The sequence below is a fragment of the Apodemus sylvaticus genome, chromosome 9 (assembly GCF_947179515.1).
Source record: "Apodemus sylvaticus chromosome 9, mApoSyl1.1, whole genome shotgun sequence".
NCBI lineage: Eukaryota > Metazoa > Chordata > Mammalia > Rodentia > Muridae > Apodemus > Apodemus sylvaticus.
Window position 1 is genome coordinate 71,954,808 of NC_067480.1, and position 24,633 is coordinate 71,979,440.

Sequence of the window (24,633 nt, forward strand, 5' to 3'; positions counted from 1 at the left end):
TGGAGTGACACGCGCGGGACACGTCGGCGCGGGAAGGTGACGCCTTCGTCCCGCCCGACCGGGCGGCTGGCTTTGGCTGCCATGACGGGGCGGGACTCGCCTTGGCACGTGAGGCGCTGCAGGGCCTCTGATTGGCGCTCGCGGATGCGGGGGGTGGGGCGAGAGTGGGGCGTACGGCAGGGGGGGGGGGCGCGGGGACCGGGATTGCGGGGCGGGGCGGGGCGGGGCGGGGCGGGGGTGGAATCTCATCTCAGCGCTGTTGGGTCAGAGTGTGCAGGTAACATTTGCCTTTCTCCCCCGGGTATTTTTATATCTCACTTAAATGGATTCCCGAACTCACTTCAGGACAACATGGTTGTTGACAGGGTTTAAGTTTGTTAGATTAACTTGTTAATATGGTTTACTTCACTTTTATTTGTCTATTTCTTTGGGCCCTGAATTCAAAGATCTGCCTGACTCTGCGGCCTGAGTGTTGAGATTGAAGGCGTAGGCCTCCACCACCACCTGTTGATCGTTTTTCGTTTTGTAACTTATTTTACTTTTTAAAAAAAATATTTTAAATTTTATTCAAAAATATTTTATTGTGAGAGCTGTGGCTCAGCAATTAATAGACTGTTCTATTAATAGAGGACCAAGATTTGAGGCCAGCACCTACATGGTGGCTCACAACTTTTTTGTTTTTGTTTTTTGTTTTGTTTTGTTTCTCTGTGTAGCCCTGGCTGTCTTGGAACTCACTCTGTAGACCAGGCTGGTCTCGAACTCAGAAATCCACCTGCCTCTGCCTCCCAAGTGCTGGGATTAAAGGCGTGCACCACCAAAAAGTTCACAACTTTAACTCAGTTCCAAGAGTTCCAATGTCCTCTTCTGGCCTCTGCAGGTACCTGGCATGCATGTGGTGCACAGATAAACATGTATTCAGGCAAAACACCATACACACATAAAATAATAACAACAGTGCTTTAAAAGTGGACTCTTCCAGTCTTGCAGCTTCTTATGGGCGGCAGGTGCTGCATTGCTGCTATGGGACCTTAAGCATGCCTGGCCAGTCCTCTGCTGCTGATTAGTTCTCCCATCTCTCTGCTGGCCGGCAAGGTGGAATACTGGGTAAAGAAAGGGGTCTGCAGCCATGACAGCTGACCATCCTTCAGTCTCGAGAACTAGATGGTAGCAGAACTGACTCCCAAAAGTTGTCCTCACTACATGTGAGCTGGGCCAGCAGCCTTGCACAACAGAAAGTAAATATGTAACTTTAAAATTGCACTCTAGGGCCAAGTGAGCCTCAATCTAGTCACAAGGACTGGGCCTCTTTCAAACAGCCCCCACAAAAGCAATCGAAGTAGTGGCAGGTCCTCCTTCCCACCCCGGCCTGTGGGCCACGGCAGTAAAGTGTCCCACAAGTGCTGTCAAAAATGGCAGCAAGGGTGACATCTCAGCCCGCAGCACTGACAGGAGCTGTCCATGGTGTCCTATCTCCTCTCCAGCCCCCTCCCCTCCCCCGGCAGTCCCACAGAGATGTCGCCTCAGCAAAAGCTGGCTGCAGCCAGGAAGGTTTTCCCACCCTTATCCATGGGCCTGACACAGGGGAAGTGGGTATGTGAAAAAAAAGCCACTAATTGCTGAGCAGGAAACCCACCAGTCCCTTGAGATTCCCATAAAAAAGTCCATCAATCCCTGAGCCTCCCACAAGCTCAGCACTGGAAATCCCACCAATCCTGAAAATCTCTGCCCCTCTCAGAAATCCAATATAAGCACTGTCCAATTCCCAGCTGTCTGCTCCCAGGAGAGAAGCTGTCCCTGGATTTATCCCTCCACACCCTGGACTCCCCAATAAACCTTTTTCATGGTGTTTTCTGCCTGGTGTTTTCTGCCTGGTGTTTTCTGCCTGGTGTTTTCTGCCTGGTGTTTTCTGCCTGGTGTGACTCTTTGCTCAGAAAAAGCCAAGAAGAAAAGAAGCAATGAAGCAGTGGAGACGGGGCACAGCTCCCGAGGGCCTCGCTCCTTTACCTCTGCTGAGGAGGCTTCCTGTCAGAGCTGCGAGGTTCCTGAGTGTCCAGGTGCCCACCTCCAGCTGTGCTGCCCCGCTCCCACTCACCGCTGTGGTTCTCTGCTCACCGCCATCTGTTTCACTGTTGTTCTTTTGCATCATCTACTCAGTGTGGAGTCAGAGGGCAGCCTGCAGGGCCAGCTTTCTCTCTCGGGTTTTGGAGATCACACTTGGGTTGTCCGGCTTGGCAGCAAGCGCTGTAACCTGCTGAGACATCTCATGAGCCCCATTTCTGTTTCCCACACTGCTTTCGAATAAGAAGAAATGGACTATGTCACCAATCACATCGGTGAGCTTCCCAGGTTTGGGATAGAACCTGGCAGAAAAGACCAGCTGACTCTCGGGAGATTACTTACGAGGAAGTCTTTCATCTTTAATAATTGTTTTCTATAATATTATTGATTTTTAAGACAGGGTTTCTCCGTGTAGCCCTGGGTGTCATAAAATTGCTCTGTAGACAAGGCTGGTCTCAAACTCACAGAGATAGACCTGGTTCTGTTTCCCAGATGCTGGGCTGGAGCCCACACTGGGCTGTCCTATACACCTCAACACTGTACCCACCACCCCCATCCTCCCGCCCCCTGCCCTCAGTCCCCAGCCTGGCACCCTAGGGTCCTCGGATCTCCCTGAAACCCCTCTGTCCCCCCAGCCAACACCACTTGAGAAGGAGCCATTTACATTTGGAATTGTTTAATGAGTCTACATACCACATAATTATAAAAGAATAAGAATTGACAAAAATATTTTCTTTCCATAATATGTAGAGGTGGTTTCTGGTTTGGTTTTTTGTTTGTTTGTTTTTTCTTTTTCTTTTTTACTTCTTTATGCCGGAACTCTTGTAGGAGGGAGTGGGGAAGGGCTATAACCCTGAGGTCAGGACAGGTCCTACTCACGACCCTGGCACCCCGAGGTGGTAAGTGAGGAGGAGCCGGGCAGCAGACAGGCAGGGCAGAAGATACCCAGACAGGGGCTTGGCAACTCCACATAGTCTGGGCATTGGGAGAGCATGGGGTCTCCAGACGCCCAGTGCTGTACCTTTAATTTCATTACTCGGTACCGCTTACTTCCTGTCTTTTAAATAATTATTTAAAATGCCCACCCCAAACACACAACTCTGCAGGGGCAGTGGGTGGCACATGCGTCTGCACTGGGATGGTGCTATGAGTTCAGGGCCATGGCAGCCTGGTGGAGGTTGTGGGCGTGATGGCGGCTTCTCCTCACCAGCTCGCTGAGGGCAGCATGGGGCCGCCACCGCCTCTGTCCTGGTCTCCAGGCAGCAGCAGCAAGCACATTGGAAGCTTCAAAACTTAAAGGATTACAAAACTCAAGGAAAGCAGCGGTGGTGTGAGGAGGCGGGTCTGAGGTCACAGGTGTTCCTGCAGGAAGTGCAGCAACGTCACCTCATAGTGCTCCCCGGACTCGCGGCAGCGAATGCTATGTCTCTCATTTGGGTAGATCTGCAGAAGAGGGAGGGCTGTGGTCAGGCCCACCTGGGGACCCTACTGCAGCCCTGGGGTGGGGTGCACTAATACCCCACCACATAGGGCTGAGGCCTTGGTGACATGGGTTGGTTACTGTGTCATCAGGTCTAGGGTGAGTGGATCTCTTCCACAGACCACAGCTGCCAGCCACACGTGATGTGGAGAAGGCTGAACACCCACCACCCTTGCCTGCTATGAATCCATCCCTGGACAAGTCTGAGGACACCAAACCCACCCAACCCTCAGGTCCCTCAGCTCCTTCAGAGAAGGCTCCCTGCCCCTCTACTGTCCTGGTTGTCTGGTATATCCCCACAGTCCACTCACACACTGACATCAGCTCCCTACCTCAGTAAGCACCCCACCCACCCACCCACCCCCGCCAGCGAGCTCTGCCCAGCAGGTCTCCAAACATCTTACTGTCATGGCTGTGCCAGGGTCTCGGGCTCCCCGGGCCTCAGTTCCCACCCACCCACTCACTCACTCACTCCTGCACCTTTAAGTCCCCTCCCTCAGACAAGGTTTCTTGGGTCTCTAATCATTGGGGGACACTCCCTGTAGCCAAGTGGATTCATCAAAACGTCTCACTGAGGTCTAATCACTGAGGACCAGTATTCCCAGCACTGAAGCAATCTGGGATGTGGAGACCATTAGCACAGACTGGTCAGTAAAGATGTGACTGAACACGGGACACTTCGGAGCCCAGACAACAGACGGGGAGGGGGAGGGGGACAGAGGATGGGAGTCTGGCACTTTGCCTCGGTCCCCAAACCACGTACCTGGAGCTGGTATGGCTTCCCTGCTCGGATCAGCTGGGACACCAGGAAATTGGTGTGAAAAAAGTGAACGTTCTCATCCAGGAAGCCATGGAGAATGAGCAGGCGGTTAGGCCTAGAGGAGACGGGGGAGCTGGTAAGGCCCTGGGAGACAAGGGGCAGTGCCTACAGGCTCAGAGCCAATCCCCTGTGGCAGTGCAGCAGCAGGACTAGAACAGAGGGAAAGGGAGGTCTACAGGGGTCCCAGGCCCAGGCATGGTGGAATGTTCTAGAAGCATCTTCCCACCTGTGACTCCTCATATCAGAAGTGGTAGGAGTAACCAAGGTGATAGTCTTTTAATTTAGATTTACTTACTTATATAGTTAATTTTGAGGCAAGGTCTCGTGTAGCCAGGCTGCCTCTGAACTGCCCATGTAGCTAAGGATGACACTGAACTCCTGACCCTCCCACCTCTACCTCCTGAGTACTGGGCTGACAGGCCAGGCCCCGCCATGCCTGGGTTCTACAGTGCTGGGAAGGGGCCCAGGGCTTCCTGCATACTGCACACACTCTACCACGGGGCCCAGGCCCAGCCATTTTATTTCAACTTTATACACGAATGTGCAACAATGACGCTCAGACAAATGACAGCCTTTGATGCGCTTGTGGCTCCATAATGCTGTATACCCATCACTTACTTCTCTAGTTCTAGGACATTCTATCCCTGCAGAGAAAGCCATCCTAGTGCAGTGGTGCCTGGGCCCTGGCAGCCCCTCCTCTGCCCCCACACCTCAGCTTGGTGCATGGGTGCCTGACTGCAGGAGTCTTGCAGGGGTGCAGGCAATGGTGCCGATTTCCACATAGTGGAGAGGCCCGGGCCTCACTGTAGCTACCCGGGTCTGACACTCATTTGGCAGGTGACCATGTGTGAGATTTTAAGGTCTAGATAGGTCATCAAGGCAAGGCAGGAGCTCAGGGGCGACTGACGTTGTGGGGAGGCCAAGGCGCCACAGCCGGTTGCAGACTTGTCCCCCAAATCCTGCACTTCTGGGGCCTGCTCTGATGACACCCAACAGGCACCTGGATGCCTGAGCTCAGCAGGACAGCTGGCAGGGAGGATGGCAGGCGGGTGGCTTGTTGGAAATGAGGGGTACTGGGGGCGGGTGGCGAGTGGGCGCTTACTCATTGGGCAGCTTCTCCACGTGCAGGGCCACAGACCCCGCCTCATATCCTTGCTGATTATTCTCGGGGACATCCATGTATCGTTCCGTGTACCCTGTGTCATAGGCCATCCACACAGTGACAGGAGCGCCCGCGATAGCTACCTGGAAGACAGAGGGGATGGATTGGGCAGGGAGAGAGGCATCGGGTGTCAGCGTGGGCCTCGGCCGAGGGTTGAAGCCCATGTGCGGGGGTCGTGGCTGGAAGGGGGCCCTCAGACGTGTTCCTGTGGGCCGTAGCTGCTCAGGGTGTGGAGAGAGGGCCCATCCCACCTTCCTGCCTCCTCCGCCTCCTCATGGCCGCCGCCCCACAGTGCCCTGCCAGTCCCGGGGCCTGTGCCCCCCGGCTGCTCACAGCATGCCCCACCTCTGCCCCTCCGAGGCGGGGTCCCGGGCTTGACCTCCCACATAGAGCTGCTGGCGGGTGCCATCCTGGGGTCAGTGGCGGCAGGCAATGAGGAGGGGGACTCGGCCTCGTGGGGTGGCTGCGGGGAGAGATAGCCAGGTGGCAAGGGCCCTGCCGCGGTGCTTGCTCTGGGGTGGGCACGCGGGGCTGAGGGGGGGCATCAGGCTCAGGTGGCTGCCCAGGAGCGAAACCCACCTTGAACACGTGTGGCTTGTGGATGAGGCCCATGAGTGAGAGGAAGCCGCCGTAGGACCAGCCATGGATGGCCACGCGGCTCAGGTCGATGAAGCCGTACTTCTCAGCCACGTACTGCAAGCCTTCCACCTGGTCCTCAATCTCCACCTGGCCCTGCGGAAACCCTGCAGCCTTGGAACTTCCGCCGGGGTGGGACCCACATCCCACACCCAGGTGCCATGCTGCTAGCAAGAAGCCTGTGCTCTTGGACTCCTAGTAGTGTTTAGAAGTGTCTGCCCAGAATGGCCCTGCTAAAGCTGGTCTTATGTTTGCTGGCTGGCACCACCCCCAATCAGCTCTATGACCGCCACCACCACCGCCTCCGCCATCACCACCACCACCACCATTATTGCCACCTCCATCACCACTATCACAATCATCACCACCATCATCATTACCATTGTCCCAGTCACCACACTAGACACCACTGTCCCCACCACCCTATCTTTTGTCACACCCGTGGGTCCCCCCACTGAGGCAGCTCCATAGTGCTAAGCTGTGTGTGGGCCACCATCCTCTCCCTTCCCACTCAGAGCACAGTGGGGGACGCCTGTGCTCCCCAGGACCCACTTGTTTTCCCGGGCCACACTGCAGAAGCGGGACTCACCATCTGATTTTTCAGGGCCCCCTCGAAGTGCAGGCCCCGCTGACAGGAGCCTCGACCATCGATCACTACCACAGCATAGCCCAAGGATGCCAGTGTGTTTAGCCGCAGGTACTTGATACCCTTGAAGGAGTTGTTCACTAACTGCACCTGCAGGCAAGGTGAGAGCCACAGGGGTGCGGGGGGGGGGGCGGGTGGTGAGAGCCGCAGGGGTGCGGGGGGGGGGGCGGGTGGTGAGAGCCGCAGGGGTGCAGGGGGCGGGTGGTGAGAGCTGCAGCGGTGCAGGGGGCGGGTGGTGAGAGCCGCAGGGGTGCAGGGGGGCGGGTGGTGAGAGCCGCAGGGGTGCAGGGGGGCGGGTGGTGAGAGCCGCAGGGGTGCAGGGGGCGGGTGGTGAGAGCCGCAGGGGTGCAGGGGGGCGGGTGGTGAGAGCCGCAGGGGTGCAGGGGGGCGGGTGGTGAGAGCCGCAGGGGTGCAGGGGGCAGGTGGTGAGAGCTGCAGGGGGTGGATAGTGAGAGCTGCAGGGGGCGGGTGGTGAGAGCCGCAGGGGTGCGGGGGGGCGGGTGGTGAGAGCTGCAGGGGGCGGGTGGTGAGAGATGCAGGGGTGCAGGGAGCAGGTGGTGAACCACAGGGGTGCTGGGGCGGGTGGTAAGAGCCGCAGGGGTTGCAGGGGATGAGTGGTGAGAGCCCCAGGACTGCTGGGGGGCAAGCCTGGGCACCCACCTGCGGACCCCCATAGACAAAGAGCACCGTGGGGTGCTTCCTCCCGGGCTGCAGGGTGTGTGGCTTGTAGATCATGCCATACAGCTGCACATCTGCACGGGTGTGGAAGTGGAAGATCTCGGGGGGCACGTAGTCCGGGGGGCAATCTGAGGAAACAGGAGTCCTGTGTGGAGTGGCTGTGAGACCACGCCCACTGCAAGACCAGGACGTGGACCTGCCTGCCCCTCTGCTTCTGCCTGAAGGATGATCTTGGGGGAACTGCATGGGGGGCACCACGGGGGCAGGCAATCCCAATGACCAGGGACTTGACTGGGCTCCTCCCCTGCAGGGTTCTGGCCACTGTGCAGAACTGGGGTGTGGTGGAAGCCAATGATGGCTTTAGAGCGATGCACGCACCACCCTGACCATGGCTGCCCTTGGGTTTCCCTGCTCTGTTTCTCAGGAATGGCACAGCCACAGCGGTCACCTGCCCAGGAGGACCAAGGTCTTGCTTTCCTCAGACACAATTTCTTTATATAGCCCTCGCTGGCTTAGACCTAAATTTATAATCCTCCTGCCTCCACCTCCTGAGGGCTGGGATGACCACACCTGGTGTGGTGGTTTGAATAGGTTTGGCCCTTAATAGACTCATGGGTATGAATGCTTGGCAGGTTGTTGCGCCATTCCGAAGTGAGGCCTTGTTGGAGATACTGTGTTATTGTTGGGGTGGGCTCTGTAACTGAAGCTACACCCAGTGCGGCTCATAGCATCCCTCTGCTGCCTGTGGACCAAGGTGGAGAACTCTCAGCTCCTTCCCCAGCCCTGTGTCTGCTGCACACCGCAGGCGTATTGCCATGAAGATGATCGACCAGGCTGGAGAGACAGCTCAGCGGTTCACTGGCTGCTCTCCCAAGGATCCTAAGTTCAACTCCCAGCAACCACATGGTGGCTCACGACCATCTGTAATGAGGTCTCATGCCCTTTTCTGTGTGTCTGAAGACAGCTACAGAGTACTCATATACATAAAATAAACCTTTAAAAAATGACGAATTGAACCTCTGAACTTGTTGAGGTGGACGTGGTGTCTTTTCACAGCAATAAAACCCGAAGGCAACTTGGTCCCAGGGACGGGGTGTTGCTGAGAAAGACCTGAGCGTGCTTTTGTGTGGAGGAATGTAGATTTAGGGACAGTGGATTAGGAAAGCGATGGAATGTTTCAAGTGGGCTAAATGGTTAGATCAGTAGGAACATGGGAGACAGTGGTGCTGAGGATGATTTGGACTATGAGGCCTGACTCAAGAGGACTTAGAGAAGAATGCTAGTGTGCATGCGGCCCAGAGGCTGTTCTTAGGATATTTTGGCTAAGAATGTGGCTGATTTTTGTCCTTGTCTGAACAGTCTGCCTTGAAGCTAAAGTAAAGAGTTTTAGATTAATTGTGTTGGCAGAGGGAATCTCAAGAGACCTCGTGCAGGCTGTGCTGCGGGATTACCCGTGTTCGCGCTCACCAAGAGTGAGAACATGTACAGGGCAAGCTGGGCAAGGACGAGTGCACGGAGGAGGCAGCGCCGGAAGGAAGCAGGCCTGAGGCAAATCCCCACAAACCAGAGAGTCAAAGGGATAAAGGAGCCGTGCCTCGGGCCAAGCCCCCCCCCCAGCCCCCCAAGCCCCCCCAAGCCTCCACCTTGTGAAAAGGATTTAAGATTAGGTGGAGGTGTGGTGGGAGTGCATGCCTTTAATCCCAGCACTTTGGAGACAGACATGCAGATGTCTGAGATGGAGGTCAACCGGGTCTAGAGCAGGCTCCAGGACAGCCAAGCATAGGCAGGGAAGGTGACCACGGAAAGCAGAAAGCTGGTGATGGAACTGGATAAGGGGGCTGCGTTCCAGCCCCAGCAAGCAGCAGAACTTGGCAACTTTGGTCATCTGGTTCTGGGGTTAGAGTCAAGGACAGAAGGCAGGGGCTACGGACCGGACCGTCCCTCTGTGACCACGGAAAGCTGTTGGAGTCACGTGTGTGGCAGGGTGCCCACTGACTAAAGCTATGAAGGGAGAGCTCGGGTGGGCGGCCCATGGGTTAGAGATGCGGCTGTGTGCTGAGGAGAGCTGCGACAGGGCTTGGAGCCAGCCCAGAGACGGAAGAGTGCACTGCAGCCCACAAAGCTGGAACGAGCTGGGACTGCAGCGCCCTTGACACAGACATGCACATGTTTTCTTCAGGATTGCTCTGCTCCAGTGTTTCCTCACGAGGCTCCCAGACCTATATTTTGGAATGGTAATGTATATCCTGTGCCACTGTATGTGATCTGATTTTTTATTTAGATTTTATAGGGGATTATAGTTAAGAAAGTGCATGAATCTCAGAAGAGACTTTGAACTTTGGACTTTTTAGCACTGTTAAGACTGTGACAGACCTTTGAAGTTAGACTAAATGCATTTTGCATTATGTTATGGCTACAGGCCTATGGGGCCAGGGAGTAGAATGTGGTGGTCGGAATATGTTATGTCCCCATAGACTCCTGTATCTGAATGCTTGACCTACAGGGTGTGGCACCATTAGAGGCGTGGCCTTGTTGGAGGAAGTGTGTGTCACTGTGGGGCAGTGTGTGTGTGTTGGAGGAAGTGTGTGTCACTGTGGGGCAGTGTGTGTGTGTTGGAGGAAGTGTGTGTGTCACTGTGGGGCAATGTGTGTGTTGGAGGAAGTGTGTGTGTCACTGTGGGGGCAGTGTGTGTATTGGAGGAAGTGTGTGTGTCACTGTGGGGGCAGTGTGTGTGTTGGAGGAAGTGTGTGTGTCACTGTGGGGGCAGTGTGTGTGTTGGAGGAAGTGTGTGTGTCACTGTGGGGCAGTGTGTGTGTTGGAGGAAGTGTGTGTCACTGTGGGGCAGTGTGTGTGTGTTGGAGGAAGTGTGTGTCACTGTGGGTCAGTGTGTGTTGGAGGAAGTGTGTGTCACTGTGGGGGCAGTGTGTGTGTTGGAGGAAGTGTGTGTGTCACTGTGGGGCAGTGTGTGTGTTGGAGGAAGTGTGTGTCACTGTGGGGCAGTGTGTGTGTGTTGGAGGAAGTGTGTGTGTCACTGTGGGGCCGTGTGTGTGTTGGAGGAAGTGTGTGTGTCACTGTGGGGCAGTGTGTGTGTTGGAGGAAGTGTGTGTCACTGTGGGGCAGTGTATGTGTTGGAGGAAGTGTGTGTGTCACTGTGGGGGCAGTGTGTGTGTTGGAGGAAGTGTGTGTCACTGTGGGGCAGTGTGTGTGTTGGAGGAAGTGTGTGTCACTGTGGGGCAGTGTGTGTGTGTTGGAGGAAGTGTGTGTGTCACTGTGGGGCAGTGTGTGTGTTGGAAGAAGTGTGTGTGTCACTGTGGGGCAGTGTGTGTGTTGGAGGAAGTGTGTGTGTCACTGTGGGGCAGTGTGTGTGTTGGAGGAAGTGTGTGTCACTATGGGGCAGTGTGTATGTTGGAGGAAGTGTGTGTGGCACTATGGGGGCAGTGTGTGTGTTGGAGGAAGTGTGTGTCACTGTGGGGCAGTGTGTGTGTCAGAGGAAGTGTGTGTCACTGTGGGGCAGTGTGTGTGTTGGAGGAAGTGTGTGTCACTGTGGGGCAGGCTTTTAGGTTTTCTATGTTTAAGCCATGGCAGTGTGGCTCACAGTCTCCTGTTGTCTGTGACGTAGACTCTCAGCTCCTTCTCTAGCCCCGTGCCTGCCTGGACGCCGCCATGTTTCCCACCATGTTGACAATGGACTGAACCTCAGAGCTGCAAGAGCTGCCTTGGTCATAGAGTCTCCTCACAGCAGCGGAATGCTGACTAAGATGCCTGGGTTCGAGGGGTGAAGCTTCTGATATGCCTCAATTCTGCCACTGAGCACCTGAAACTCTTCTAGGTCTTTCCAAGGCATGTTCAGGACAGTGGATTAACAAGTACTCAAAGTCCTGTGTGCTGAAACAAACCAAAGCTTTGCAGGCAGAGTTGCCGTGGGCCTCAGGCTCTGGGGTGATTTCTCAGAACTCATTTTCTTTTTCTGAGGTCCCACTTGTAACTGACCCTGTGCTCCCTGTCAGAATTACAACTTCCACAGGGCAGTGGTGGCACACGCCTTTAATCCTAGTCCTCTGGAGGCCAAGGCAGACAGATCTCTGACACGGAGGCCAGCCTGGGGTACAGAGTTAATTCCAGGAAAGCCAGGGCTACACAACGAAACCCTGTCTCAAAAACAAAACAAAACAAAACAAACAACAACATCAATAACAAAAAAACTCCTACAACTTCCAGACACCTGGTCTCAGAGGCCCTGTCACAGAAATTACCCCAGGGTGCCAGCCTATACCTGCAGCCACACTTGAGTCAGGAGAGACACGAGGAGCCTCCCTTGAGCTGAGATGACTGTTCCCATGTGTGCACCTGTCCGGCAGCCCGGCTGTCCGGCTGTCTAGCTCGCCCTTCCCCCGGCTGGCAGGCAGGCCAGCTCCCTGAGACCACACTACTCACTGGCCGCCTCCATCATGCTGGCCCAGAAGCGAGGTTGCTTGTGCAGCGGGTCGTCCTCGGGGCCGCTCAGCTTGAACACGTGCACGCAGGGCGGCGTGCTCACACTGCTGTAGTGGCTCACGAACATGTCGAAGTTCTGCTGGCCGCAGGGTGGCACTCAGTGTACAGGAGCAGACTCTGCCTTCCCCAGAGACACCATACAGCCCCGCCCACCTGTGGATCACTGCCACACCCTTGGCAGATCGTGACCTTGCCCGGTGAGGACCATTCCCAGCCTAGAGACCCAGGCCTCATCCTCACTGGACGCAGCAGCCTGATTTCTAGAGTGTCCTAAGAGGCGAAGGGCTGTGGCCTGGATCAGGGGGACGGGAGCGGGCACTGGGCGGGCGGCATGCACACCTGACTCATGGAGCAGCTGTGGGAGAAGCCGAGTGTGGTGAGGCGCACGATCTCGCCGCCGGCCGACTCGTAGCTGACCACGTACAGGTGGTGCTCCAGGGGCGTGTCCTTGGTACCTTGAAAGTACACCAGCTTCGTCTGCTCGTTGACCCAGATCTGCAGGCGATGGGGACTTCAGTGACCAGTGTGCCTCGGTCACACTTCCTCCTGCCCGTCCCCAGGCCAGCCGCAACCCTGTAGCACATCAGACTCGGGGTAGAGCATGAGGGACAGGCTCCTGCAGGTCCCATAGATGCACCCGGCGGGGAGAAAGCATGCCCAGCCCAAAGCCCTGGGTTCCATCCCCAGCACCACGTAAGCTGGGCATGGTGGGCCTTGCCGGAAACTAGCCCTCCACAGCTACATAGTGAGGGCAAGCCAGCCTGAGCTACATGAAACCTTTTCTGAAAAAATAGAAATAAAAAAATAAAAAAGATATCTATTGAACTGTTTTATTCTGAGGCTGAGTCTGGCTGTGTAGCCCAGGCTAGCCTAAACATGAAGGTTTTCCCTCCTCAGTCCCGACTATTGGAATGACAGGCCCATCCACATTACTCTTTGCAGAATTTGAAACTGTCTCAGCCTCATCTTCCCCTTAATGCCAGAGGAAAAGGTTCAAAGTCACACGAGGAAGCCAGTCTACAGCAATACAGGTAGGGATGTGGCCACACAGTATGGGCAATCGGACCATTTCCCACGGCTGTGGCTGGGGTAGCCCTAGCTCAGTGTGAAATGCCTAGCACTCACGAGGCCCCTGGTTCCATGCTCAGCGATGCAAAGTTAAAAAATGAAAAAAAAAATCAGAAACGCACAGAGCATATTAAAAAATCTTTAACTGATTCTTTGCTTGGGAGGACCCTGGGTGAAGGGTCTGCACACATGGCCACCATGTGGGGGGCTCCCAGGAAGAAGTGGACGGATGCCGGGCGTCCACTCAGCACCCAGTTACACCGTGGCCTGCAGGGTCCTGGGCAGCTCTGAGGATGAGCCAGGCCCCCCCCATGTGCACCTCCCTGCTGAGGCACGTGCTAATGTCCTGGGGCCCCGTGGGAATGGAGGAGGGGAGGAGTCAGAGCAGCAGGGAAAGGCAGAGGCCAGTGAGTAGATGGCCCGGCCTGCTGGGGGGCTGGGGAGAATGAGGTACCTTGGAGCCATGCCTCGACAAGACCTCCCACTCGCCACTGGTCAGGGCGACCTCCTCCTTGATAGGGCACTTAAACTCATCTGTGAGAAAGGAGAGCAGAGGTGAGGGGAGCAGGAAGGAGACGGGCCTGGTAGGCCGAGGCCAACAGAGGCACACTCACCGCTGGGCTAGCAGCCTGACCTAAGGGGCAACCAGCTGGGAGACTGTCTGGGAGGTGCTGGGCCAGTGGGGCCTGTCCCTCCTAGTGAGGGCAACCCAGTGCTTCCAGAGGAGAGACAGGAAGTGGCCTTTCTAACTCACAGCAGGCGTGGCACAGGACAACTGGCCACTTCTCACTAAATAATCCCGGGCCACCAGCACCAGAACCAGGCAGCTAGGCACGTAAGCACACCACACTCCCAGCACTCAGGAGAAAGAGGAGCAGGAGGGTCTCTGAGTTCTGGGCCAGCGTAGGCCACATAGTGAGAGCAAACCCAGCAACCACAAATAGAACCAGATTCAATTTCCTGGAGGCCTGCTGGGCCTGCTTCTGAGAAGCTGGGCGTTTGCTGGGGCACGAGGTGTGACTGGGCAGGCCACCTGGACACCTGCCCCGCCCAGGCACTGCTCACGGGATCCACCCACACATGAAGCCGCTGCCCCTGCTCCCAGTCCCGGATTTGTGACTGTGCTTCTCAATACCACAGGGTCTCAGTGACCTACAGATCACCTAGACACACCCCATCTTCTCATGTGTCCTCCCAGAGCTGCCTTCTTCCCCAGCACGTCAAGCACCCCAGCCCCAACAGTCACCCTTCATTTTTAATTTTTACTTCAGGCGTGCACTCAGTGCATGCAGGACCTGCAGGGGCCAGAAGAGGGCATAGGATCCCCAGGAACTAGAACTACAGACAGTTGTGTGCTGCCCTGAGTGCTGGGAACTGAACCCTGGTCTTCTGCAAGAGCAGCCAGTGTGCTAACAGGTGAGCCATAGCTCCAGCCCTGACCCCTGCCTCCCCCTCCTCCCAATCTTAGACAGGGTTTCACGTAGCCGGAGCTGGCCTCAAGCTCACTAAGTAGCCGGGGATGACCTAGAAGTCTGGACTCTTAGGCATGTTATAATGATGGACATGCCAACAGACATGGCAGCACACGGCTTCTGTGGTGCTGTGGATGGAGCCCAGGCCTTTCTGTGTGTCAGGAGGACACTGTATCGCTCAGCCCCAGCCCAGGTTAGCCCTCCTGAATCCCCCTTCCTTTTCCTCAGGTCTCACTGTCTCAGACACTCTGCTGCCATCACATCGTGCTAGGAGGCACGTGACGAAGCCTGAGCAAGCCTGTGTGGCTGGGCACCCTGGCATCTGGGTACACAGAGTCAGTGACACTCCTGTAACACTGAGTCGCTGCCAGGAGGGACGTGGAGACAGAGTCCTGTTCAGCCCCTTGGGTCACTTGGTGCCAAATAGCCAGGGTATGAGGCCCAGTACCAGGCCCTCAGAGATACCATCCCAGTCACTCTGTCCCTTGAGCCCATGACTGCCACGGCCTGCGTAGCACCATGTGGCACTTCTTAACTGTTATGCTTACCCCGTCTTCAAGGAGGCTTGGGCACTGTCTGGGGACATGTGTAGTTGCCACAACTGGGGAGCTGCTAGCATGCAGCAGGTAGATCGGGAATGGTGCTCCCTGAATGTAGCCTGTGGAGGCTGGGTCTGGGCAAAGGCCCTGAGGAAGAGGACACAGCTCCACTGCACAGCCTAGAAGTACCCCAGGCCCCGGGGATCACCTGCCATCCGTCACGCAGGAGCCAAGAATTGTCTCTAGAAGCACCATCCATCACCCCCAGCCACTGATCCAGACACACTGTATCTCCACTGTCCCCATGAGCCCCCGACTGGACCCCAAGTCATCCTTAGTCCCATGTGCATGCGTTGCTGGGGGAGATCGTCAGCCAGGCGCGTCTGTCAGATCAAGGCACTGGGACAGCCCTGGCTCTGACTGGCCTGATCCGAGGCTCCGTGCCCTGAGCCCCACAGAAACCCAGAGCCACTTCACACTGATGGAGAACCAGCCACCACCTGCTTCCTCCCTGCCACGGTCCAGTCCCAAGTCCTGTCTGCAGCCTTCAGACACCCTTCCCGCCCCCTCCCTGCTCCACCCACCTGAGCCTCCTCCAGACTCCTCCAATACCACAGCTCTGTCCTGCACACAACCCCGTGGCATGGCGGCGGCCATGTCCCCTGCCCCAGGCTTTCTAGTCCTCAGGTCTCTGCAGTAGCATGTCACCCGGAGGCACCGGCTCACTGTTAGAACAATGTCCCCATGCTCTCTGCCACCTGACTTTCTCCGCATCCCCTGGGCCAGAGACACCATGGTTAGTTCCCCTTGTATTATTACTTGACATCTAGTCTCAGCCAGAGGAGACTGGGGTTGCAGGTGAGCACCACCACATGCCATTTTCCTTCTCAGACATCAGCACCTTGGCTCCTAGAGCCAACTACTTTGGCCAAGGCCCAGAGTATCTGAAGCCCTGAAGCTATCTGACCGAGGCCGGGACACAGACATGCCAACAGGCAAACAGAACTGAGCAGGAACCGCCACACACCAAGAAAAGAACAAGAAGAAACTAAATGCAGACGACACACAGTGGCTCACAGGGGCCAGACTCTAATAATGCCCCGGTGGTCTCGAACCCGGGGGTGTGCGGGAGGGCCGAAGTACCCGTTAACATAAAGTAGGTGCTAGAAAGTTTGCCCATCATCCCAGGTCCCTGCTTGTTTCAGGCCCCCCTGGCCAGCACACTGTGCCCTCTCCATTGGCTCTCTCTCTCTCTCTCTCTCTCTCTCTCTCTCTCTCTCTCACACACACACACACACACACACACACACACACACACCCTGCCCTTCCTCTTGCCTCAATATAACTCAGCCATCTTGACTATGCCAATCTCTTGGCCCAGGCCCCTCATGGTCTGTGGCTCCTCTGTGTTCTCCCTCCCTCCGTCCTCACACAGCCTAGCTCATTCTGGTCATGTTTATCCTGGACTCTCCTAGATGTGCCTGACTCTGGGTATGTTCTTCCCTCTATCTACAATCGAGTTTCTCCTCCTCCATCCCTAAAAACAGTCATGTCCTCCCTTCCTCCCTCCCTTCCTTCCTTATTTATTTTACTTATTCATTTTCATTCCGTAACAAGGACCCCGCCGCAGAGGCATTTGGAAACCCCACAGAACCAATCAACAAACATGCAGCTGGCGGCTGCCGAGGCCCAGGCGGGTCGGGGCCGCTCCCCTCTCCCTAGCGCAGCCTCCTGTGTGTCCGGGGCTCTCTCACCTTCTGTAGGGTTGAGGGGTTCCGTCCAATCATAGTCGTTGGTTTTAAGGTCCACGGTGACCCTGTACAGGTGGCAGAAGCCAGTTTTGCACTCGTTGGCACGGAGGAAACAAAAGTCCTGCTGGCCCTCAGCCTGAGGAAACGGGTGGAAGATGTCGTGGACCTGTGGGGACAGATGACTGGGTCAGAGGACGCTGCAGCTGACTGAACCTGAGCCCAGCCCAGGGTCACACTGGGGACCTGGGTGTGGGGACAGTGGGACGCCCTGGCACCCCTACTTACGTTGATCCAGACATTGGTGACTTCTTCGTAAATGACGAAGGGCTGCACGTTCTTGGGGATGGCCCTGGCAGCCGCCTGCCGCTGGGCCTCGCTCTCACAGGTCGGGATGAAGAGGGCGGGGGGCAGGAGGACGAGCTGGAGCCGCTGCTGGGGTCGGTCCAAGAACATGGCCCAGGCACTGGAGGAAGAGAGGAGGGAGCAGGAGGCCTCAGGCTGGCAGGGGGCACAGGGCCCAGCCTGGCTGGAGGCAGCCCATGGCCAACCAGGGTATGGAGGAGGCCCAAGTGGCGCGCGATCTCCAGATAGATTCAATGGAGCTCTAGTGACAACAACCCGCATGACTGGGCCTGGGCAGCATTCTCAAATGGGACAGATGGGTTTTGTTTTTTTTGTTTTTTAAAGGTGGGGTCTTGCACCTGTCATCCCAGGAGTAGGGAGGTAGAGGCAAAAGGATTAGGAGTTCGGGGTTATCCTGGGCTACACGGCAAGAGGAGAGATGAGGAGGAAGTGGTGAGGACGGCTGTTTGTCTCTGCATTCTGTCCCAACTGTGGACAACTCAGGACCCCAAGAGCTCAGAGGTGTCCCCTCATCCTGTCTGTGGCCTAGTGTTGTCGTCTACCCTGGGCCGCCTGGGATTGCCCCACCCTCAGACTTTGGTCAGATGGACCTGACACCTGAGTCTCCTTTGTCTCCTGCCAGCTAGAGCTGGGAGGGGACTCTGAGGGGAAAAGTCGCGGTGGTCACAGGGCACTGAGCTCCACTCTGGTGGGGCCCCAGGTGGTGTGCAGACACCTCCCACGCCCTAGGCACTCACTATCTGCCGTCTCGTGTCCAGCCTGCCCTGGCGATGTACTCCACTTTGGGGAAGAGGGAGCTGAATGGCTGGACCAGTTCCTTCTCGCAGCTTGACACGATCTAGAGAGACAGGGCCGTGTCACACAATCACCCGCAATCACCACAGCCTCACTGGCCTCCAGCCTCCGGATGCTGACGTGCACAGCGCCCGCTGCCCGCCCGTATGGGGTCTGACAGGTTGGGAATGGCAGTTCAGAAGCTCTGACGCCCTCTTCTGGTCCTCATGAGCACTGCATGTACGTGGTGCATGCGTATGTGGATAATCACACACTCAAATAAAGAGCCGGGTGTGGTGCTGCAGGCCTTTAATGTCAGCACTGGGGGACAGAGGCAGGACCATCTGCCTCTGTTTGAGTTTGCCAGTGAGTTTGAGGCTAGCCTGGTCTACATAGTGAGTTCTAGGACTCAAAGAAAAACCTTGTCTCAAAAAAAAAAAAAAAATCAAAATAAATGAATCTGGAAGGAAGGAAGGAAGGAAGGAAGGAAGGAAGGAAGGAAGGAAGGAAGGAAGGAAGGAAGGAAGGAAGCAGGCAGGAAAGCAGGTAGCTTTCTGAGCTATAACAGGTAAGGAGGAAGTCACACTGGATTGGGGAATCCTAATCCAGCATGTTATATCAGACAAGGGAGAGATGCAATGAGACAGACAGACAGACAGACAGATAGACAGGCAGACAGACAGACACAGTCAACTGACTCTCTCTCTCTGTGTCCACTAGAACCTCAGGACAGGTGGCCACCTGCGCTGTTGGACAGACCCTGTCCAGCCCTCGGAGGGAGCCAGCCCTACCATGTCAAAGACACCAACCTGCTCCTTGGGGGTGGGGTAGGGTGGGGTGGGGACGACACGGCAGCACAGTGCACACTCCCTGCCACATATAAACAGTTCCAGAAGCTCCGGTCTCTGCCCTGAGTCATCCCCGGAGGGTCAGGGGTCTCGGGCAAGCTGAGCAAGCAGATGGGGAAAGGGAGGCAGGGTCATGGGTGGGAACTGGCACGGTCACTCGCCCACAGCTGTTCAGCTGCTGTGGCCCACACCCAGCTCAGGAGCCTGTGTCTGGAGGCTTGCATGTGGCTAAGACTAGGGCAGTGACCGAGCCCTTACTGCACTTGCAGGCCCTAGTCCGGTTCCCAGCACCACAGGGTAGCTCATGTCTGCCTGTAGCTCCAGTCCAAGGGCTCTGACGCCCTCTTCTGGCCTCTATGGGCACTGCACTCAAATATATTTTTTTAAAAAAGGGAAAAAACAAGCAAACCTTGAACTCCCCCTGCCCCCTACCCAAAAGCCCCCACAGCTTGGTAGTGGTCTCCACATCACTGGTAACCCAGAATGTTCTGAAGATTATACAAACGTCTTGGTAAGTGAGGGCCTAATATGCATAAAGAAAAAAGTGCAAATAACAAAGATATGGAGTCCATCTTCTACTTTCCTGGATGTTATTAATTTTTTTGAAAAAGCTTGCTTGGGAGCCAGTGGAACCGATGCACAGGAAAGGATCTTGTCACCAGGCTCGACGACCTGAGCCCCAGGTCTAGTCTGACAACTAGAGCCCACGGCGTGGAGGGAAAATGCTGACCCCCACAAGCTGTCCCGTGTCTCACCTTCACACGGGGTATATCAACCTACGAACTAAATCCCCGGGGCCACACTCCTGCAGCTGCACAAAACGCCCGCCTGGTGTCCCCAAAAGCAAGCACCACACAGCCTCGGGCCAGCAGCTGCCTCAGTGACTTTCAGTGTCAGACATCCTGGGTGACCTGAGGGATTTGGACTTGGGAAGTGCTATCACCAGCTGTCACTGAACTCGAGGAAGGTGCATCAGAGTGGTGACGGGCCTAGCAGGCAGGCGGACACACTCTCTAGAGCCTGTCTCATCACGGGCCGTGCTGCACTGCTGCCTGGCACACGCTCTGAGCTGCAGGGCCTCTAAGTGAGCAGTGGGAGGAGGAGGGGCAGGGAGATCCAGAACACTGCCCTGCCCAACGGGCGGCACCTGGACACTGGCACACGGGCAATGCACCCCTGTGTTCTGGCTTACGACCACCACACTCCTGAGCCACTGTGGCCACCCCGGGAGGCAGGTGAGGCCCACTGGCTGCACCACGCACAGGTCACGGGGAGCAGGCTAGCTGCGCAGCCCTGCATAAGCCGCCCCGTGTACTGGGTTCTTACTTTGCCCTGACCGTCCGTCTGCAGCTCAGCCAACTTCAGGGCAATCTTGGGATTCTTGCTGCCTGTGGAGGAGGGGAGAAGGCCAGGTGAGTGCCCGGCTGTCGGAGGCTGCCCTGGCCAGGGACTGTGTGACTGCACCTGTGGGGAGGTGGCACGGCTCCTCTTGGGCATGACACAGTCTTCAGGGCAGGGATAATCTGACCCAGGGCCTGGACCACATTCCTAACAGGATATAAGATGTGTTACTTGGTCCCCTGGGAGCACAGGCCAGCTTATGACAAGAGCTGGAATAGGAACAATACAATATATAAGGAAAACTGCCCTGTCCCTGCCTCTGTGCAACCAAGGAGGTGGGGACAGGAACAGGACACATCACCACACTTAGCCAGGCCCAGCCCTTGGGAGGCAGTGGCCAAAGGCTGGGGCAGTGCACACTTCTAAGAGGTGGGTGGGGCTGGGACTGTTTCCTTAGAGAGCTGGCTCGGGCCCCAGCCCAGGGCGCCGCAGACACCTGGCCCTTACTCTCCACGTTTGCCAAGCATGGGCTAAATGTGGACCATCCCGCAGATGTCCTGCAGAGCAATGGCAGTCTGGTATTTTTATTTGGTTTTTAAGAGATAGGGTCTCATGTAGCCCAGGCTGGCCTGGAACTTTCTACAAAGCTGAGGCTGACCTTGAACTCCTGATCCTCCTGCAGCAATGACAGGCGTGCCCATACCACACCCAGTTTGTGGTGCTATGGATGGAGCCTAGGACTCTATGCACACCAGGCCTTAGTCCAAGGCGAGTGACTCCCACAGGTTTGCAGGCAGGAGGCCTGAGGTTGAACCAGGCTGGCTCGAGGCTTCTAACGCCTTCAGACATCAAAGAAACAGGGCTCAGCCAGGAGAGCAGTCCCTTTTGATCCCTTCACTTGTTTTTGTTTTTTTCTGTTTTGACAGGTGTTCCCTACGCAGCCTGGGCTGGCCCGAACTCATGAGATGCTGAGATGGCCGGGGGCACCACTGCACTGCAGAATCTCTATTTAACTCAGCCTGCGTGTCTGAGGCTGTCCTGGTGAGGAGCTGTGCAGAGATCCGAGCGGACCTGTGGCCTCTAAGTTCTGGTGGTGGGGACCCCTGAGGCAGAACTGCACTGGCTGCAATGGGAGACCTCAGAGCAGCAGGTGGTCTTACCCGGTACCCACCTGTCCTGGGGTAGCGGTAGGAATCCGTCTTCCTCTCCTCCAGAGCAGGGGAAGGCACGTGGATGACCTCTACCTCGGACTCGTCCACCTCCTCATACAGGATGCGCAGCGTCTTGAGGCCTTCCGAGCCTGCTGGGACACAAGGAAAGGAGTCAGGCTGCCCAACCACAGCACACAGGGGCTGAGCCTCAGAGGGTGACAGAAGCAGCTCAGAAGACACCTGCTGGAGGTGCACAGAGTCTCCTCGAGCCTGAGGCCCTGCCCCTGTGCAGCTCCTGTGAGGGAGAGACAGGCACAGTTAGGTCAGGCGGAGATCCTGGGCCAGTGCGTCAGGAGTATTCATAGGACCAGGACACAACAAGGGACAGTAGAGGACACGGAGTGCACTAGAGCCTTAGGCAAATCTGTCCCTCTGCACCTCAGAACCAGACCACACACACGCACTCACATGTTCTGGAAGTACAAACACCACAATAAGGGGTGGGGGGCATGGTACAGCCTAGTGAGGGGCTGGTCATGAGTGGAGCCTGGCCTAGAATCCCCCAGGGGAGGGCTGGGGACGTGGTCAGGGAGTGAAGCCTTGCCTAGAACCCCTAGTGAGTGGCTAAGGAAGTGGTCAGGGGTGGAGTCTCTACCTAGACTCTCCCAATGAGCACCCGGGAGCACGGTCACGGGTGGAGTCCCTGCCTTAGGCTTCTCCAGTGAAGGGCAGAGGATGCGGCCCTGCTGCCTCAGGTGCGCCCAGCATTCTCTTTCCTCCAGTAATTTAATGGTTTATATGAAAGGCAGGCCCAGGCGAGGCAAGGTCTCTGTCCTCTTCCCGTCCTGTGCAGACCCTGACATGGGTATTTAATGGGTCCCTAGGTGTTGGTCCTGGGACCACATGGACTAATTCAGGGGAGCTGTTGAGTCCTTAGACTGGAATACAGTACTGAGAAGTAGACTTCCTACCTTCCCAAGAGGCCGTGGGGCACCACCAGCACCCAGTAAAGCGGTCAAACTCCTCCTGGATGACAAAGGTGGCCACGCCTGCTGACTTGGGATTGTCCAGGACACTGGCTGAACCTGGGAAAGGGCACACTGTAAGTGACACGCAGCCTATAGGAGTCAGGAACTGATCAAATACCATACAAAACATGATGACATGACCAGGCCGACTGCCACCCCCAACCCTGTTCATGCCCAGGCATTACCCTGGTGACAAAAGGTGAGCCGCCGTTCCTCCCCAGTCTCAATGTTTGCCACCCACAGGTCACTGTTGTTGATGAAGGAAAAGAAGGCAGGGTCTGCAGGGCAGATCTTGGGGTCCATGCGTGGCCCAGAACACTGGGTCTTGATCTCCAGCGGCTTCATTGGGGACACCTGGGGACAGGAGGCTGGGGCTCAGGGTGCCGGCCTCGCATCCCCACCCCAGGACACAGGCCGTGCCTCACCATGAAGCCGTTCTTGCCACCGTCCCTGCAGTGGAACAGGCTGTTGCTGGCCTGGAAGAGGAAGAGGCCGCTCTCACTGTGGAAGTCATACGAGGTGATCCCGAAGACGCCCAGGCGCTTGCGCTCTCGCAGCAGCTCCTCCTCTCGTGAGTAGACACCATGGTGGGGTGTGGCCTGGGACACAGGGAACAGGGCCTCACTCAGATTCCCCACTGTGACACAGACCATCTTACGATGTCCAGGAACTCGTGATGCCCCCACATCCCTATCCTGATGACCTGTGGGGACATCCCAAACCCCATTCACGACCTTCTAAACCCATAGCTGTACAACCATCCTGAGGTTCTGATAACCACCTGCCCTGCATCCCCACTGGGGGTTCAGTGGACGAGCTATCGGGACAGAATCATGAGGACACGGAATGCGTCTGTTTGTTTGAAACAGGGTCTTGTGTGGCCAAGGCTAACCCAGAATTCGCTACTTAGCCGAGGATAATTCTGAACTCCCAATCATCCTGCCTCCCCCTCAAGTACTGGGCAGGCAGGCATGCGCGGCCCTGCCTGGAATGATGGCATAGAACGGAGGGCTTCCTGTGTGCCGAGTGCTCCGTGCAGTCAGCCTCAGGACAGGGCTTGGGTCCAGCTCAGAGCTGGGGCACAGAGGACGCAAACATGACGCCTGGGTCCAGTCCTAGCACTGTGCTATGCGGAAGGCTACTCAGAAGCTAAGAGGGGCAACCAAACGGGTGAGTAGGCAAGATGGCAGAGACTCAGCTATGCCACTGGGATGGTGTCACTGTTCCCTCTGAGAGATGCCAGGGCCTTGGCACATGCTGGGCGAGGCTTGCCGCTGAGCTACGGCCTTGTGCAGGGTTTCCAGCAGGACTACAGCCACGCCGGGTGGCCCCTTCACTTGGCACCTCTTGGCAGTCATATTAATCATTAGCCAGGTCTACGAATCACCCTTCATTTGAAGGTGTAGACAGGAGAGAGACCTGGGCCTGGTAAGTGCACCAGTCAGAGCGCTGTCCCCGGGGCCAGGCGTGGCCCAGGCGGCTCACCTGGAAATGGTCCAGCATCTGCTTCCAGGACAGCAGCAGCAGGGCCTCCTTCCGCACCTTCTTGGGGATCTCGGAGTAGAGGAGAGAGTTCTCACGGCTGCCGTACGGCATTCCTGGGGAGGAGCCAGAGAGAGAGCTCAAGAGTTTGGGGGCCCCACCTGGGGGGGGGGGTCAGAGCGCATGTGTCCATCACGGTGTGCACACAGAAGCCGTCAGGTACCTCCTCTCCCTCGTGCTCTCCCCCCCCCCCACCTCTTTCTGTCTCTGCCGTGAAGCTACAGGAATCCACCTGTATCTTCCTCCCAAATGCTGGGAGTTGGGGTCTCCTACCGACTTAGCTGTCTGGCCATCGAGTTTCCCTTCCCTGACACAGACCCCGGGGTGAGGGGTGCAGTCAGCACATCTAGCTTTGACACATCGCTGGCGATCTGGATGTGGGACCTCACATTTGTACAGCCTATCCTTTACACGGTGAGCTTCACCCAGCCCTGCTGCTTGGTCATTTCTGTGATCGGCTCGCCCACCCCGAGATGCAGGCCCCAGTGGCTGCCGCAGCCTCTGGGAGTCAGCCCTCCTGCAGTCAGGGGTGGCTCTGTACGAGACACTGGCCAAGATTTAGGACAAAACCAGTCTCAGATGGGAGTCAGTCTCCTTAGGGAGAGGAGGGAAGTGTACTTGTGTGTGTGTGTGTGTGCACGTGCACAGATGCATGTGTACAGATGCATGTGTGCGTGTCACACAGTCCCAGCAGATGCTCTCAGAGAGTGTTTCCTCACACTGCAGCCCTGGCTCTGTCCACTCCAGCCTGGATCAAGGACAGCTCCAACTCCACCCTCCTC

General features: G+C 56.5%; 1 protein-coding gene across 7 annotated transcripts in view; it reads right to left on the reverse strand.

The window, feature by feature from the left end:
• Positions 1–2,717: 2,717 nt before the first annotated feature.
• The window catches only part of Dpp9 (dipeptidyl peptidase 9), a 33,953-nt gene continuing 12,037 nt past the window's right edge, over positions 2,718–24,633 (reverse strand). For 3 of the 7 annotated variants that reach the window (XM_052193618.1, XM_052193617.1, XM_052193612.1), the window contains exons 4-22: positions 23,795–23,907; positions 22,735–22,908; positions 22,495–22,663; positions 22,253–22,366; positions 21,302–21,433; positions 20,116–20,177; positions 17,905–18,005; positions 17,090–17,267; positions 16,808–16,970; positions 13,497–13,576; positions 12,314–12,469; positions 11,915–12,050; positions 7,463–7,608; positions 6,746–6,892; positions 6,100–6,252; positions 5,900–5,983; positions 5,461–5,603; positions 4,302–4,413; positions 2,718–3,501 (exon numbers count right to left, since the gene is read on the reverse strand). In XM_052193618.1, the coding sequence (XP_052049578.1) occupies positions 3,409–3,501; positions 4,302–4,413; positions 5,461–5,603; positions 5,900–5,983; positions 6,100–6,252; positions 6,746–6,892; positions 7,463–7,608; positions 11,915–12,050; positions 12,314–12,469; positions 13,497–13,576; positions 16,808–16,970; positions 17,090–17,267; positions 17,905–18,005; positions 20,116–20,177; positions 21,302–21,433; positions 22,253–22,366; positions 22,495–22,663; positions 22,735–22,908; positions 23,795–23,907 (2,456 nt within the window). In that variant the 3' untranslated portion in view covers positions 2,718–3,408. Of the gene's footprint in view, positions 3,502–4,301; positions 4,414–5,460; positions 5,604–5,865; positions 5,984–6,099; positions 6,253–6,745; positions 6,893–7,462; positions 7,609–11,914; positions 12,051–12,313; positions 12,470–13,496; positions 13,577–16,807; positions 16,971–17,089; positions 17,268–17,904; positions 18,006–20,115; positions 20,178–21,301; positions 21,434–22,252; positions 22,367–22,494; positions 22,664–22,734; positions 22,909–23,794; positions 23,908–24,633 lie in introns of those variants that run through there. The other 4 variants (XM_052193613.1, XM_052193614.1, XM_052193616.1 and 1 more) reach the window with 4 other exon arrangements.